This window comes from Neolamprologus brichardi, chromosome 20, assembly GCF_056152115.1.
Source record: "Neolamprologus brichardi isolate AB-2024 chromosome 20, ASM5615211v1, whole genome shotgun sequence".
Taxonomy (NCBI): Eukaryota; Metazoa; Chordata; class Actinopteri; order Cichliformes; family Cichlidae; genus Neolamprologus; species Neolamprologus brichardi.
Window position 1 is genome coordinate 19675995 of NC_142123.1, and position 18701 is coordinate 19694695.

At 44.5% G+C, this 18701-nt stretch overlaps 1 protein-coding gene across 1 annotated transcript in view; it reads right to left on the minus strand.

Annotated features, from left to right (window-relative positions):
• Nucleotides 1–226: 226 nt before the first annotated feature.
• Nucleotides 227–18701, minus strand: part of skia (SKI proto-oncogene a) — a 64314-nt gene continuing 45839 nt past the window's right edge. Inside the window, exons 2-7 of the mRNA XM_006804261.3 lie at nt 10453–10569; nt 7398–7513; nt 6594–6898; nt 6134–6468; nt 4757–4987; nt 227–3273 (exon numbers count right to left, since the gene is read on the minus strand). Of these exons, the coding sequence (XP_006804324.1) occupies nt 3136–3273; nt 4757–4987; nt 6134–6468; nt 6594–6898; nt 7398–7513; nt 10453–10569 (1242 nt within the window). The 3' untranslated portion in view covers nt 227–3135. The remainder of the gene's footprint in view (nt 3274–4756; nt 4988–6133; nt 6469–6593; nt 6899–7397; nt 7514–10452; nt 10570–18701) is intronic.

Below are 18701 nucleotides of genomic sequence, written 5' to 3' on the forward strand. Positions count from 1 at the left end.
TTCTTTGATGGTAAAAGGACACTTTACTTTTCTTCTCTACTGGAACACACAGATAGTAGGAACTATCAACACATGAACACTTTACAACACCAAGGTTTAGACCGAGGTATTCTTGCAGTCTCTTTGTGAACTGCACTGAATCCATCGGTCAGAAGTGAAAACAAAAAAGGCACTGAGTGCAAATAATAGCTGTTTGCTAACAAGGCACCAAAAACAGGAAGCGAGGTCATTCTATCTGGACAAACAACTTTATTTGTGGTAATGCATCTATACACTGTACATTCAGTCACTGTAGTATATAAGCATAGCTATTTTCAAACATAATCTCATAAAGTCCTTTCCTTTACAATATATCTGTATCGTTAGAGAAGGGAACAGTGGCGCTGGAAGAGAAAGGCATGAAGAATCAAGAAAATAAAGGAAATAGATGAATAAGCCAAGCCTCTTTTCATACTGTATGTGTGGCATTAATACATGGGAGCGCTCGCCTCTTACATAAAAATATTTCTAGTACTGTATATAGTATTAGCAGCAGCACAGGGCTAAAAAGATACATGAGGATGAAGGGAAAAGAATCAGCACGGTGATATAGTAGGTGTAGCTGTGTGCGACCTGTACTGCAGGTCAGCTGATCCCAAGCACACTGTTAAAAATTCATGAGTGGTGAAAAAAGTCATGTCATATAAAGACTACAGTAAAAAAAAAAAGAAAAAAAAAAAGATTAAATTCTCTTATGCATGAACTGTTTTTGAAACATCTCAGTTAAAACACAAAGTTAAAAAAACAAACTCCCCACCAGCTATTGTAAGAAAAGAGTTTTTGAAAAAGGAAACACCATGTACATATATTATTACAATATCGTAAATGAAAAAATATTTACATTTGTAAATTCTTATTCAACTCTTCACACTGGCTAGTATACTAATGTGGACTGTTATTGCTGCTTTGCTGCCGTCGTTTAGCAAAATGGTTCTTTAGAAAATAAAATGTGTTTTTAAACGTCAGGAGGACAAAAAGCCAAATGTCATTATTGTCTCCTTCTTTTGTAGAAAACCACAAGCACTGTAAGGCCATTAGCTATTTCGTAAAAACAACTACAAAATGTACCAATTTCAGCTCTGCCAAACCCAGAGTAACAATTTGCCAAAGCAGGTGGCTTTTTTGCCACAGCGTGCACATAATTGATTTCAAGTACGGGGCGAGGAAAGCAATCGCTCAGAAAAACGCCCAGAGCTTTTTAGGATTGTGAAGTTTGTTCGTTGCGCTGAAAGGGAAACATGAGTAAACTGGTGGATTCTCAGAATACTGATATAAAGCGCTGCAGAGCGAGGGTGGGGCTTAATGTGACGCCCTTCCCTCTGACAGCTTCAGCATCACCTGTCCTGCTCTGGAAACCTTTGGCCCTCCTTCAGGCACTTTAGGTTTTCCAGCATTGATTAGTTTTTTCTTTGTGTGAAGTTTGATTTTCTCTTAAGAACAACATACACGTGTTGCTTTTTTTTAATAACATTTCTAAATAAGACAAATTGCTTGATATTGCATAACACAATAAAACCCTTACATGTACAGTATCAATGCCCAATAACTGACTACAAGTATGGCAAACGCTGTCAAATTTCATGCATAAAGAAAATTAGTTTTCTATTAAAAATGTGAACAGAACTGTTAGTTTGAAGTATTCTTCTTTAGAAAGTAAAAACTTCAACACAACAGACAAATAATAAAATATTTTCACATTTAAAACAACATCAATAATTAAAGGAAAACTAGCATCAACACAATGTACATTCTGATTGTATTGCATCCACAGTGTGGCGGCTGATTCACAGCCTCCGGCTTCTGAATACAACGTTTGTTCGTGCTCCTGTTGTCAGACTGGAGAGTGTGCTGCTGCCCAACACCGGCTTCTTGCTTATTTACAATACTTGCCTAATGAAAACAGAGCAGCAATATTCTTTTGAAAATGCATATAATCAACAAAATGCTATATGGTAGTCGCGTATAAGACGATGCTTTCAAAGAAAGATTGCTGAAAATAGTGGGAGTACGATGGGGGAGGGGCTGTTTTCACCTCATGACAAAGTGCGATTCATTATTGTAAAGTTTAAAAAAAGAAAGGTATATTTATATGTACATACTTTAATTCAAATGAACACTTTGTGGTTACGGACAAGACCAACCACCCAGCCCACTGCAACGGCACGAAAACATCTGGAGTGTGTTACAGACTTCAGGACTCAAACACTCAAATAAAATGCGACTTGTATGTGAGTGTATGCAGAGCATCCAATAAAAGAGCTCGTTTAAAAACTCGTCACCAAGTGACTGGTAGGGATCAGTTTTGAGGCTTCATTTGAAATGGAAAATGTGCCTGTTGAACACAAAGCCAAACCTAATCTTTCACGTTAAAATCATTTACCATGTTTTCATATCCAATCGTGTTTGGGGAGTCACCCCAATGGGCTGCGATGGCTCCCTGACAAACCCCCGCAGCACAGTGGGAAGTCCATTTGTTCATTTTTCACTCCAATAGCACAGAAAAACAGAAAAACGCTCTTTGTGTACTCTACATATCGCTATGTAATCTCTTAAATAGCTTATAATGTCTTCAAACTCCTATGGTTCATCGTGGCAGGAGGCGCTGATGGAGGCCTTCCCTCCTGGCCACGTCACTGTAACACCTCCCAGCAGGTGCACACGTTGATGTTATATCGTTGTGAGTTTATATCACAGTCCTACAGCCTCTCCTTGTGTCCTTGTGAAGGAAAATCCAGGCACTGCCGCACTCAGCACTACAGAGCAGTTCACTGTGCTCCAGTTTTCAGTTCTACGAGTTCAGAGGTGCAAAAGTCAGTGCTTCAGAAAATGCATGCTTCCAGTCATTCCTCTACGGTACCACTAGACTTTTCATGCACAAGGACGACGCTCCTCCATTCTTCTCTGTGTCTCCATTTGAAGTCTTACGTTTTGTGTTCAGTAGACTGAGGGGCAAGCACAGGAACAGTGGTGTGATGCGGGTGATCTGTGGGACTCGTGGAGTGGAGATCATGGTGGCAAATGGAAAAGGTTCAGCTGTAAGGCTGGCTGCTTGGTTAGTTGTCACCAGTGGGAATGTCCTTGGGTGTCCCGTCTCTCTTACTGCTTGATTTGCTGCTGTAGCTCCTTCACCATCCTCTCCAGGTGCTCCCGAGCTTCTCGCTCGTGCAGCAAGTCGGCTCGAAGCTGCTCACGGTCGGCCTCGGCATGCTGCAGCTTCATCTGGAGGTCCTCGATCTGGAAAACGCAAGGCACAAATCAGCTGGGACTGTACAGCAGAAGAGAGCAGGACGGTCTGGAGTCAAAAGCACTGACCTCACTCTACACAACTCAGACTAACTGGGCTCACACTCGGGGCACACGTACTCAAAAAAAACTATAAGAATATACTGTAAAAATTTTGGTTCAGGGCTAAAGAATGAACGACCTGGGAGTTTCCTGCGTTTCCTCAAACAGCCACTTGGCAGTGGCTCCAAGTGGGAGTCAATGTTAAAACGAGCGAGGCTTACAGCCAATGCTTTAACAAGTTTGTTCAAACTGTAACAAAACTAAAAGTGATGCAGAATAAACGGTGGCTTCATTTTGACACACAGGTGTGTAGCGTTGGTACTCAAAGACACCCAAAGGAGTCCATTGGTTTGAATCTTGCTTTTCACAAGCAGAGCTGACGTCACCTCCCTGGAATATTGATCCTATATTCAGGAAGTTTCTGTCAGCAGGTTACATCCTGTCACCAGGTGCTTGCTCATAGAATACGAATGCAGTGAACTGCCAATCTCTGAAAGCTGAACTGAAACAACAACAGTGGCTGTCCCTCTTTTATCTGTGCTCTTTAAAGCAGACCAACACACACACGCACGCACGCACGCACACACACAGCCTCTGCTCTCCTGTGGAAATCAGTGTTTCCAAGCCCCATACTGCAGCACACTGTTTATATCAAGCAAGAGTTACTATGTCGATCAGTGGCCTCTGAACTCCTACAACGAATGACGTTTTATTTTCTCTGAGATCATTAGAGTCATTATTAACTGATGTGTCCACATTTGTATCAAGCTGATGTCTCCAGACTGTTGGGTTTGAGTTTTTCTCATTGAGAAAGTTCATGATCATCATGTTCATGTTCATCCTGTCTTAATGACAGCCTCTCACAGACGACTACAGTGTCTGCAGGGAGGTACACAGACACAGCTGTCTAATCTGTATTTCCATGGTGCCTGGGGGACGTCTCGTTTCCTTTTGGAGGGTGAATATCGTACGTCTCAGGGATACATCCCTTTATTTTTGACTGGGGAAAAGGAATCGTGGCTTTTTTGTTCTTGGCTTCTCTGCTGGACTTGAGAATATCTGGGACAGTGAAACATTCACATTGAGGACACTGTCTAGAGCTTCTACCATCACAACTGGTCTCACATCTCACTGTTAGTTAAGGGGATCACAGAGATATGATATGGTTTTTAAATAACAGATTCTCTACAGCAGCGGTGTCCAGGTCTAGGCCTCAAGGGCCGGTGTCCTGCAGGTTTTAGATCTCACCCTGGGTCAGCACAACTTAATTCCAATTTTGTGTTACCAGGCCTCTGGAGAACTTCAAGACATGTCTCAACATGTCCTCGAGGGCTGCAGGCCTGGAGTTGGACACCCCTGCTCTACTACAGTTTCTATCCTGATCTTTTGGCTCACAGGGATTACACACGGTATTTGAAAGCTGAATTATCACCTGTGCAGAATACTTTGCACGGAGTCGCCCAGCCTCACAGCCTTTATCACAGACCCTCAGCTGTCGGGCCTGCTCTAGCTCCCGCTTCAGGCGGATCCTTGACTCGTTGGCTTCCTTCATCTTCTTCTCACTCTCAGCTCGCAGACGCTCAATTTCCTTCCTGAGGTTCCGCTTTGCCTCAGTCGCCTCCCGCAGCTTCTCCTTCTTGGCCACCCGCAAGAACTCCAACTCCTTCAAAGTAGAGAACACAACAGCCGGGGGTTAGCAGCCTCTTACCATCCACGCTCAAACTCAGAGTTACGGCTGGTCCTGGGTCTGCTTAGCGTTCTGTCCTAAAGCAGAATATGTTGTCTTTGAAATGAATGTCTCAAATGTTACAGTCTTTCTGTTTGTCTTCCAAACAGGCACGTTTTTCAATAGAAGGAATGAACTAAACTATGTCCGTAGACATGGATGTGTCACTGAGAGAAACTTGGAGTGCCCACAGAGCTTAAACAACATCTTAAATGAGCATCGTAGGAACGTGACCCACCCTGCTGCCTGTCACAGTCCTGTCTCTGAACTGCTCACACTTCAGTGTAAGTGTTTACACTAAGCCAGTTCAGCTGACAGAGTCTGGGTTTACTTCCTGTAAATCTCTAAGAGAGAGTCAGTCTGTGCCATGGCAACACGCCCATCGCCTTCTCATGGGAAACAAGCAGCTGGGACTAACTTATCTGTCATCAAGCTTTGTTGGTTCCTACAGTGACAGCTAAAAGTCCATCCCCATCACAGCCTGCATTTCACAGAGACTTGAAATGAAAACAAAGCTATGAGGATGAACTGAGCTGAACACAGGAGGAAGGAGAGCAGAGGCTCTGCTGCTGGTTTAGCTTGTGGGGGACATGGATATGCACTAAGCTCTAATGGAAAGTGAAAGTGAAAGACTTGCATCTGGCTGCTTTTCTTTCTCTGCATGCATCTTGTGTTGCTCACCCACACCGGCTCTGTTCTGCCAAAAATGGTTCAAAAATAAAAATGGAAGTCTGGCCTTTCCCTTTGCAGCAGCATCCGCTGCCATTGTTATCATTTGCCAACTCATGCTAAGCTTTGCGAGGAACGACAGCGACTTCTACTAAAGCTCAGTGAATCTCCTGTGTGTGCACACTCTGTGGAGTGTAGAGTTTTTGTTAAGGTCAGCTAAAACAAGCCAAAACACAAGTCGTTAGTGATAAATCTAAATCTACGGCCCCTGTAGGGTAGTCCGCTTCATGTCACACAATGCAAATGTGTTAGTTCCCATTTACCTCTGCTTCCACTCTTTACCTTGCACTTTGTATTTAATGCAAATACACAAAAGTTAGGATAATACTCCTGTTGCCTTCCAACAAGGATTACCTGCTGAAGGCTTCGTTTTGCCTGCAGGGCCGATCCCAACTTCTCCTCCTGCTTCACCCTCATCTTAACAATTTCGTGCAGAAACCTCTCCTTCGACTCCTTGGAATCCAGCCCACTGTCCAGCGCCTGCCTCAGGCTCTCCAGCTCTGACTCCAGGCCCGACTCTGAAGAGGTGACAGGGGCTGGTGCTGCCACCGATGTGGCTGCGGGTGCCGTGCTTTCGGCTGACGCGATAGTGCAGATGGGACCTTGGACACCGGGCGAGCTCAAGTCTTTGGCTGAGCTGCTGGATGAGGTAAAAGATGGCGACGAGAGGGAGGACATGGACGAAACAGCTGTTGGAAAAGGCCATGGAGATGAGAGAAGATGAAACGATCACCTGACCGGGGCTACATGTATTTAGCCAAACAATGAAACAACCTTTACACATCTGATTATCGTTAAAGCGTTCTTTTCTTACCTTCGTCGCGGCTCTCCACCTCGATCTCCACCTCAGAGTCTTTGTCATCCTGAGGCAGCGGAGGTTTGCAGGCTGCTGAGGAAGCAGGCCCAGAGATTTCATGTGCTGTGGACTGGAGCTCCTCGGTAGCTCTCCTCTTGCGAGGCCTGGTGTTGGGGTGCGCGCCCTCACCTGGAGGTTCGCTTCCACTTGGGTAGGAAGTGCTGGGTATCGACGGGGACAGAGGCCCTACCTTGCCTAGTGGTAGCGGAGTGAGGGCGACGTTGGGGGCCACTGCATTCTCTAGGGTCTTGTAATTGTAGAAGCTAAAACGAAACCAGACCAGCATGACGCGTGTTGTTTTACATACAATAACCTAAATCAAGGTTACGCGATTATCAAGACAGAGATCCAATAGTACGGATTGTTACTGCTGTGTTACACGATCCAATCTGAACAGCCTCAGCAGCCAAACGCGTTGGGAAACAGTCAAAGCGCCCGCAGCTCTTTCCTCCCACTTCAGGAGAAACTGGGCCAGATCATCTGTGATATTTTGCAGACTGCGCTGGCAGCACCGTGCCAAGTGAGTGCCCACGGCATGAGTGTGTCAAATGTGTGTGAATGGTAGAGTGTGGGAAGCTGTGGAACAGTCAGACTTGACCCCTGTGACACCAGCCCACCCAGACAAGTGAGAGAGCACTCCTCTGGGTGGGAGCTCCACATACCCAGCTGAGTGAAGCAACTGCCATCCTCATGAGCAGCAGCTTCCCTTAGACCGCACATCTACTGAACCCAGGTTTATAATGGACTTGGTGCTGTTCTCACCTGTCTCTCAGCAGAGCCAGCGGGTTACTGGAGGGCTCCTTATCACCCGCAGAGATGTGGGGGGACCAGGGTCTGAAAGCTGAGGGCCTCTGCCTGGACTGAATGCAGTTCAGCCCCTGGAGAACAAAAGTGATTCAAGTTAGTGAGGAAATTACACCAAGCCACAGAGTTTAGGGTTAACAAGGACAGAGATGGCTAATCCAATTACTTTTTTCAAGTAATGAGTAAAGTAAGGGATTACTATTGCAAAAACTGTAATTAGATTACCGTTACTTTCTCGTAAGCACGCTGCGTTACTGCATTACTAAAACCGTTTTTTGCGAGAATGTCTCATGACAGTGACGTAAGCGAGTGCGACGTTCGTGACAACAGCTGTGTGCAGATCAACAACGGATCATATATCGAGTGCAGGAAAGAGTATGAGCCTGCAGCGTTTAAAGCGTGGAAGTACTGACCTTACTTTGAGTTTGATTCCATAAAAAGTGACAAAAACATTAGTGTCCGTTGTGCGTGGGAAGAAAACTTCTTTTTACAGCGAAAAAAACCCCTAAACTTCCAAGCAAGCACCGAGTAGCTACGACGTAATGAGAAACTCACAGAGAAACTCGCGGATTCTTCAACTGACCGCTGCGGCACACCTGCACCAGGGTAAACCACCACCTACGCCACTCCTGCTTTACAGGTGAAAATAGAGCAACAGGACCGCTAGTCTTTGATTTTATTTATTTTCTGTTGTTTTTTACTTGCATCTATTTGAAAGACTGAGTGTAAACAGAAAAAAAATATTTTATTTTATGTGCTGGAATGTGCAGAAAATAGGTTTAAATGTTAAACAAATTTCTTCCAGTCAGAGAATGTTGCATATAATTACATTTTTTAAAAGATTAAAAATAATAAAACAAGTTTTAAAAAGAGACTTTTCCATTTGATTACATTTTGTATGATGGATTATGTAGAAAAAGTAGAATTGGGATGAAAGATCTATCGCTTTATCACCTATTCAGGTTGTAAATCGTGTTTTTTAAAAGTAACTAAGTAACTAATACTTGCAATCAGTAAAGTAACAGGATTACTTTTTGGGGGAAGTAATCAGTAATTAGTTACTGATTACTTTTTTCAAGTAACTTGATCAACACTGAACAAGGACATTCCCATTGGTCACAACTACTAACCATTAAAAAACTACATAAAATGTATTCATTTTTACTATCACAGGAAAAGTCAATAAGCGTGTGAATATTAACATAAACATCTTTATAACTTGGCCATAACAACAATATGCAGTGAAGAAACTGTTCCCTGTTGTGATCATGGGAACTCCTGCTCACAATCACAGGTCCACTGCTACAACAAGAACAGGAGCCCACTTACACTATGAACCTTCTCTGGCTGTGGGTGAGGACGACAGCTTTTTGTTTCTACTTCATGGTATTTAATATGATTTTTTCTTACTAGTATTGGTTTACTATAATAATGGACTCTGATATGTTGGGGAAGAGAAAGAAAAGACAAACGCACAAAGAAAAATCGGTCGCAGTGTTGAGAGGTTTGTGTCACAGCGATCTCTGCTCTCTGAGAATCTCCATGAACCTCCAAACTGGGAGGTGAAATTACACCAGTGGACTGTTCAGCAGTCTTGACAGCAGTTTGGCACACGCCACCGTGGTTAAACACAACAATGACAAAGTGCCTGTTTGGGTTATATATGTATCATTTGTTTTTTGAAGACCTCTATTATGTGATTATATTTATATTTCTGAGGATTACTTGATGAGATTTTGTTTACTTCTGAAAAATCATAACTTTATTAGGACTTATTAACTTTACCATGTTACAGCTGCAAATTACTGTAAATGTTTTAGGATGTTCAAAGAAAAAGAACAAATATTAGTTTGCACAAGGTTAATATTCCCAATATTTCATTTTGACATAATGTAAATATGAAACATGGATATTAGACAGGTGTCACTGGTATCAGAACATTTCCCTCCTGTTCTTATGGTGAAAGCTGCCGTTTATTCTGGGTACAAAGAGTAGAATGAGTTACTTCAGTTGTTGGTGTAAATGTGTTACTGTGTTGGACACACTGGACATGGGTCAGCACAACCAAGCGTCACTCAGCACGTGGCCTCCATTAGCACTGCATGCCAAATCTAAAGGTAGTGCTGTGTGTCCTGATTTCACATGTTTTTGCATATTTGTCAGTTACATGTTTCACATCGTCACACAAATGTCAGTAGTAGAAAAAGACGACTGAGGTGAATACAACATTTTGACTTTTGATTTGATTCATTAAGAGAAAAACGGCTATCCAACCCTGAACTCTCAGTTCTTTCTTTAGGTTGTGGCACAAAGTCATTTCTGAGGCTCCACAGTGAGAGCCTGCATCCACACATGTGGAAAACTTGGAAGAGTACTGGACCTTCCGAGGAGAGGAAAGAGCACATCATCGACTCACAAAAGAAAGGGAAACAACATCTGAACAAGTGCAGGCCTAATTTGCCTCAGCTAAGGCTGCATTCATGATTCAACAATGAGAAAGAGACCTGTGGAAAACTGTCACCAGTGGGAGCGCTGTGAGGCAAAGCCACGCCTGAATAAAAAGAACAAAAAGGCCAGTTTCAGGTGAGCCTCAAGCACACTGAAGTCGTGCAGCAGGACAATACTCCACAAGACACCAGCAGGTCGAGGCTCCTAAAATGAATGAATAAAGTGTGGATCTGAAGTCAAAGAGCACACTTCACTCTGAATTTAAACTTCATACTCGAAAACTGTCCGATGTGGCTGACTTAAAGCACTTCTGCACAGTTACTGCAAACATTTGAGGTTTCAGGGATCAATACTTTGTCACATAGACCAGGAAGTTTGGAGAGCAGAATGAAAACTGGACTTTCTCTCCACTCTGGTTATGTGTCTGATATAAAAATGAGCTTGATGATCTGAAACAGATAAATGACAAATCTGCAAAAGAAAGCAAACCGTTCATCTTCACATGACATCACGTGTCATGTCGTGCATCATGATCACCAACACGTTCTCCTGATTTGACACTAACCTTGTTGGGAGTTGGCAGGGACTGCAGCCAGTCATGCTGCTTCGCTCTGTCGGCCAGCAGAGTTTGTGATGAGAGGTCGTCATGTTTAGACCTTTTCATCGGGATGGGATCGGACACCTGAGAACAGAAGAAGGTGTGTTTAAAGGATCAATCAGACTATGCCGATGTCTGCATCACTCCAGTGTCAGTGAACTGAGCAGCCTGTACTGGGGAGTGCCAGCAGGGGTCTCCGATGGCTGAAGTTAAATGTAGGTGTGCCGCTTTCTCTTCGTGTGTCATTCTATTTCTGGCAAAGTTCACACACCTCACAGTCCGCTTTATGGCAATGTGTCACAGAGTAACCAATGTGAGGGCATGTGCTCAGAGGCAGCCAAGAGAGGGTGTGTGTGTGTGTGTGTGTGTCATCCATATACACACACTCATACCAACGAGTGTGTGTGTGTGTCCCATCCATATACACACACGCATGTGTGTATTTATATCTTTGTGGGGACATCTCATTGACATAATGCTTTCCCTAGCTGCTTAACCTAACCATCAAAAATGGAGGCCTAACCCTGACCCTAACCTAATTGTAACCCTGACACTAAAACCACATTTTGAGTCTCAAAAATGCCTTCAAACTCGTGGGGACGGGATTTTGGTCCCCACAAGGGCTGTTTGTCCCCACAAGTATAGCAAACTACCAATTTTTGGTCCCCGTGAAGATGTTAATACCCGTCCACTCACACACTCGTTGGTATGAGTGTGAGTGTGTGCGTGTGTGCCATCGATATACCCGTACAGACAGACAAGCAGGGGTTTGTTTCTTTTCCTCCCCGTTATGCTGACTTTGTGGCTATGACCTCAGCCTCTCTAGGCTGTGACTGTCACTAGTTGCCACACACACACACACACACACACGCACACACACGCACACACACGCACGCACACACACACACACACACACACACACCAACTACGAGTGATTACAGTGACTGAACAGATTGCATTCAGCTACACTTTAAATATGATAAAGACTGTTTTAATTGTAGAGTATTTACTCAGTAGCAGCCATAGCTCCAGGAGCCACAGACTGCCCGGCCCTGTGGCCCTGTGGCCCTGTGGCCCTGTGGCCTCGGGGTTCCTGACACTCTGAGGTTGGTGAAACCTTTTTCATGACTGACCTACTGTCACACTAAAGTAGGGGTCACGGACAGTGTGCTCCACTTCATGGCTCTGCACAGGACATGGAGGAAGCCTATTTTATTCTTAGTGACTGCTGAACTTAGTCCTGGACTTTGTTGAGGTCACGGCTTGGACTGGAGGTCACATGTAACCAGGTTTGCCTCGGCTCCGTCAAACCATTAACATTTATGCATAGCTTAAATGTTTTGGCAGGCACCTAAAATAAAATGTATGGATCTCAAAATCCTTATCATCGGAGATAGATACACTCTCTCGCTGTGGTTTTCTCTGTGAGGACTTCTCTTGAGAATCAGCGATGTGTGCAGGAGTAGCACTATCTTTACACCATCACACAGAGCAGCCCTGCGTGATGTCAACAGGTGGTCATTTGTAATGGGCTGGACGCTGCTTCTGTCGACTGTTGGCAGTGTGTCACGTCTGCCACATGTCTGTGTAATAAGAGCTGCTCTCGTAGGAAAGTGGCCAGACGATCAAATACCACTGAGGTATGCCGATGTGACAGCTGGCCTCGATTTGCCTGACGTAAGACTTCATGACTTTCCATAGCAGCGTCACAGCATTGAAGCAGCCTTCATTATCTGGTCTGCTGGTGTAAGGGAACCGTTATCTGGAGGCTCGGGTCTCAGAGGAACACAGCTGTGGTTCCTTTAAATGTGAAACCACACTCAGCGCTCAGCTTGTTTAAAGACGTCTTTTCTATAAGTGTCTCAAAGGTACAGCAAGCACCAACGTACAGTCAGGTTTTGTATTCCTATTGTTTGCTAAGCTCTTTGATAGAGAACCTTAAACTATCTAACAGAGTGATTCATGGCATCATTACACTGACTGTTAATATATAAACTGCAAATTTAACCATTTTTAATTAAAAATGGGTCCAAATAGCTTTTTTTTTTTTTTTTAAACTAGGCTTTGCTCTGGTGTAAAAAACAAATATATTCACACACATTTATCACCTTTTTACCGCCTTAGCACTTCAATCAGCACAATTATAGCTTCAATTTTTCCATTAATTCTAACTAATATTTTTATCTGCTGTCATTTATAGTTGTAAACCTGCCCTGCCATGTGCTTCTATGGAGAGCATCGAGTAGGAGCCCAGAACAGAGCTCTAAGAGAACAAACACAGCACGAGGAGGAGATACAAGAACCTGTGGCCAGGTGGAGGTAGTTAAAGTAGCAGAGATGAGCAAGTGTTGGACGTAGGCTGGGACTGATGTCATTAAATATGGCGCGAGTCAGCAAACATGGGTAAGCACCCCGAACCAGCTATGACACTTTGTGTCCACTCATATATTTTCATACTATGTTACCTTTCAAACAGGCTTCCACAGTATACTGGAGTCCCACACTCACACAATAATAAAGACATTACCATTTTTCATAGAAAGTAAACAAACACACAAACCCCTATAATAGCACACAAGAGTCTTGGTCGCTATGATTGTGGGTTATCAAGAGATCAAGACGTGTCCTAGATTTGACTGCAGCCGAGCGGGCCAGAGGCAAGTGGCTAGAGCCTGCAGCTGAGAGGGAGAGGGGGGTGGCAGACAGCTCTGGCTCTGGGCAAAGTCTCCGTGCCACGTGCCAGTCCTTGTCTCGTGGATTAACAGTTGCCAACACCGCGGTCTCCATATGGTCCCGGTAATCACGGGCACACGGGAGGAACAGGGTCAACAAAGCCGGCAGCTGAGCCTGCGCGCTTCAGCGACGCAGAAATCCGAATGTCTCGTTGATTGAACAATGGGAGGCAAAGAGTCAGGAAATTCCTGTTTGAGGCATGTCAGTGGGACTGGTTCTCAGTCCAAAAGTGAGCACTGGTGTAATCTCTACTACTGTGTCTGACGTCACGGTGTGTGTCATTGTCTTGCTTTCTTCATGAGGAATAAGTCTCTAAACCAGCGATGCCTGTTGAAGCGCAGACCCAACAACTACACCAATCCTACCCCCCTAACCCTATTATAGTTTGATTTCTGACATCATCTTTATACGTGAGAGTAAACGTTATCGAAACGCTTGTGTGGGATGAATGACGAGTCTTTGAGCAAACACCAAGACCTTGACCGAGATGTGAGCGACACACATCTTGTTTATTGGAAACTTCACAGTCCTCTCCAGATAAGACGCTGCGCTCAACAGGGCTGCTGTAAGTCAGAGTTCAAAGACGTGCCAAAGTATGCAAGCGTGCACACACACTTGTGCACTTTGCAGCAAACCCACTCCCTTTATGATCCGGCGTGGATTCCACAGCAGACAGGATGTCACACTTCTAAGATAAGACTTTGTGATTAAGCAGGGCGTGTTAGACGTGTCGAAAGTGCACCATCTATGTACTGCTTTCCAGTGCTTGTATTATCTAGGCACAGGCCTTACTGCGATATCGAGAGGGTGGCAGTGGCTCTTATTGAAAGTCGCACGGGAATCGCACAAAGGATCGAGTCACGGAGGAGCATATGTTGAAAAGGTCTGTCCGTAGCATGTGTCTGGCAGAGCGGTGGTGGGTGTGTATCTCTGTTAGGAGTGTTTGCGGCAGAGACAGGAAGGGTGGAGTGAGAGCAGTCTTCTCAGTTTAAGACTGTCTGAAAATCCTCACAGTTTCACTTCCTGTGTCTGCAGGCCATCGCCGTTTGTCTCTATGAATAGAATCTTTTTGTCAGACTTTTGTGTCTAAACCATTTTTACACATATGTGGAGAAGAAAATCCTGAAAAGAGCATGACCCCGAGGTTACCACGGAATCCCCCGCACCACGAGTGCTGTGCAAAGACATTCAGTTCTTTAAAAACTTACATAAGTCTTGCAAGGACAAACGGGGAAGTGAAACTTTTAACAAGACTGACACTGCTACACTCTCACTGCGCTGACCTTTAAACGGTTAAATAACATATATACTTGTGAGGCTGGGCACAATCTGAGATGGAAAAGGAACGCTAGAGCAAGATTCCAATGTTGATGAAAGCTGTGCTTTCTTATTGTGTTGTACTCACAAACACAGAATCAGTCTGACTACAGAAACATGTTCAGTTTGTCTTAATTATTCCCTGCATGCTCCGATACATCGATGAGACGAGCAACACTAGCTGATCCTGTCTGCTGACGTCTGCTGAAAACCATGACTGAACACGGCGGACGCACACGCTCTTTCTTGACAGCCCACTGTCACCACCACATTGTTTCCTTTGCTGCCACTCCCTCCTCTTGCTTGTCTTCCCCTGAACCTCCACCCACCTACCCAGCTCTTTTCGTCTATCTGTCTGAGAGCGTTTCCTGTGTCATAGATTACAGGATGTCCTCTACAAACAAGCTAGATTCCAGCTGCAGAGAAAAGCGAGCAAAACAGAGCCTCGTAGAAGCATACTCGCAGCACAGCCTCACAGAACACGACAGCTGGCTTCAACTAAACGGTTACATTAAAAAGAAAACGTCACTGAGTGTTTTTTTTGACTCATACACAAACATTAGTGCAGGCATTAAAGTGTGCTGAATGTTGTGCGTTTCCTTGGAAAATCAATTTCCTTTTGTGATTTCTGTTTTGACTGTGTATCAGGTGGTCAGACCGCAGATGAATCAGAGGCAAACAGCTTGCACGAGTAAGGAACCAAAACAGGTCACCTAACCCAAAATCCACCACATGCCAGGCTGACATGAAAGGGGCAAATAACTCTGCTTCTCCTTCACTCAGGAGCCGCACCCTGCCTGTGACCTGACTTTGGCCTTGCTGCATGTCTTGCTAAGGGGCCCGCTGCAGTGGAAAGGGAGGGGCTCTTCCTGAAGACAAAGCGGGAGCTTAGCTGCCTTTGTACATGAGAAGCCACAAAACCCAACATATGCTGGGGAAACAAACAGGTGTGAGACAACATGCTCCATTTTTGATGCAAAAGAAAAAGGACGGACCCTGATGCTCTGGAATCAGTTCATTGGCTCTGGATGAACAAACAATCTCACTAAGTGGCTTTTATTCAAGAGATATGTGAAGGTGAACTCCTCTGTGTGTGTGTGTGTGTATGTGTGTTTCAGTGTGCGTGTGTGTGTGGTGTGCATGTGCGTGTGTGTGTATGTGTGTGCGCACACGCTGAGCTTCAGTTTTGGTTGGTAGTTCGACCCACCATCACCTCCTTGGCCGACAGGTCACAGAGAACAATCGTGCCTCTGTCCTCTATGGAGTAAACAGAAACACACTTTACATAATTACAGCACTGCATCAGATCACTCTTATTATTCAAGACTTCCCAGTGTGCTGAGGTGCAGTTTTCAACATGAACTGGTTTGCTGACTCCACTTGAAATGGCCTCATCTAATATTCACTTTGATGTGGTGCAAAGTCATTTCTCCTGCACTCAGCACATAAGTAACTGAGTTTTTCTTTTTTTGGGAAGTTTTGAGTTAGAAGGAACAAGTAATAAGTTGTTGAGTTCACTGGGTAACAGACAACTACCAGCTGTATACAGAGAGGAGGCCCACGCACGCCGGATATAAACACAGACTAGGACAACTGACACCGACAGCCAAGGACTCCCTCCTGTTATCCTTCTATGAAGTCTGCTCGAGCCTACCATCATGTGCAGTTGCTCCAATGTAAACTGGCAACAGTGCAGTCAAACCAGGCTAAACAGGACATCGGTGCAGATGGAGTTTATAAAGTCTAATCCCCACCTCCATCCATTCTCTTCCAAACAACAGGGTAGCCTATCCCAGCTACCATGGAGCAGCACCCTGGACAGGTCACCAGTGTGCCCCAGGGAGTGACCAATTAACCTGACCCCACTAACTGCATGCCTTTGGACTGTGGGAAGAAGAACCCATGCAGATGCCGTACAAAGGCCCCGGCCAGACAGGCCTCACAGCCTTGTTGCTGTGAGGCAACATTGTGCGACATGTTGCCCTAATCCCCATCTGAGACATCATTTACCCCACCAGCTGCAAAATTTCTACACTGCCAGTTTCCCCTTCTTCCTGGAACTTTGACCCAATGTTAGATCTGACGATTCTGTTTATTTGAACTGGACATGTTTTTTCCAGGAAAGATGTGGCAGCAGGTCTGTAGTTGTTTTTAGGCCTTTTCCAGGAAGACTCCTGAGAGGCCAGTAGACAAAACAGAGGTCCAACTTCCCAGAGCCGGTCTAAAGTTCAAACACTTGTAGCAACTAACCAATACAACCCCTGTACAACACTAACAGGCCAAATATAATGGTTAAATTACATACTTACATCCCTCCCACATCCTTTGTAGACATGAACTATACTATTTCAGGAGTCTCAAAATCACCTGACCCTCTAAAGGGAACGCGACGCCTCCGTCTCAAACACACATCAGTAAAATTAAAACCACCAAGTCTTTTTAATAGGTCATAAAAACCTATAAACTGACAGATTTGTGACACCTCATGGAGGGTAAGCTTTCATTTAGAGCACCAAAACTGTCAGTTTCACATGACAAGACTGATAACTGTGAGAGGAAGCATAACGAGAGGGAGGACAACACACGTATTGTGTTGTATGCAGGCCTTTCCCACTGGTGCCCTGGAGGCCGTGCAGATCCACACACACACACACACACACAGAGTTTAGGAAGGGAGAGGGGTCTCCATTTCCTGTCGCCAAATTTGCTTTGGCAACTCTCTCCGTGGGAATGGTGAGAGACTAGCTCCGCTGAGCCACAGAGTGCTGCAGATTAGCTTTCCATCCTCTCAGTGGGGCCAAACCCCCCAAAACACAGAGAGAGAAAGAAAAACTAAGATGGAGATAGAAGAGAAAAGGTGGGGGTCAGGGTAAGCACAGACATATGGGTATTTCCATAGCTGTGCTTTATTATTCTCTCCTTAGTTTTGCAGTTCAGAGGGAACTGCTACTGCTAACGTTAGCAGATGCATTGACGCTGCATGTTGGATTTGAAGGACTGACAGTGAACTGTTATATAATACAAAAGTGTTTTATCTCTTTCTTTTCTTGACCGTGCACATGAATTCCTTTGTGTGTGACGGTGCCACATCGAGCTCTTTCAGAATAAAGAAACCAAAAAATGCCTAAAATATCGCTGTGATGCAGAGAGGCAGAACCACAAATTATGGATATTATGTGCTGGCAAGCACAAAGACTTGTAGAACTACTTATATATTTTTCCTCTAAATGTATTCAAAGTATGGTCCATTGCTATGCTACATTTGCCTTTAGGAGCGTGTCCATCACAGCCTACATTATGTATGTATATGTATGCTTAGCCAGTCCATCCATTTATTAATGTCACAAAATGTGAATCAAAAGATGCAAAATTAATTCAAGTCATGTTTTATACAACAGTGACTCTGACTGGCATTTAGTAACTTATCAAGGCTCCTGTTAACAAAGTGAGAAAAGAACCCTACAGCACGGGTACATGATCTCACACAGTGGGCGTTTCCTCGGTTGGGTGAGTGTTTGCATGTATGCACTTCATGTTTTGTGACCAGTTTCACACAAAGACGTCTAAATGTTTATTATGCTCTGATATTAGGTGACAAATTTAAACCTGTACAAGCTGCAGACTGTTCAGCTGGAGGATGTTTCAGGTAAAGTATCAGCTGTTTTCATATCTCAGCTTGATTGTCAAAGGTGATGATGAGCCAGACTTGTGTTTGGAGAACTGTGGGATAGCACGGAAGAGAAGGTTGAAGAGCAAGGAGGAATGTGCTGATGAAACAGCTGTCCCATTTTAAAGACGGCCAGATGTGAATTATGGGTAATGAGGGCAGGAGTGTGATTGTGTGTAGGCTGCAGAAATGGGAAATGCAGAGCATACATCATATTTCTTCTTGGTGTGTAGTGTGCCTCATGGCTGAGCAAATACATAAGTAGCACTGTGTGTGTGTGTGTGTGTGTGTGTGTGTGTGTGTGTGTGTGTGTGTGTGTGTGTGTGTGTGTGTGTGTGTGTGTAGGAACAACTTCTTGCACACCAGTCCAGTTAGCAGCAGTATCCACACACACAGTGGTTTTCCAAATTACTGGCACTGGAACAGCAACAGGCATTCTGGGTGCCTTCATCCAGACTGTAGCACATGCCTTAACATGTGACAGCCACACACATGTTAA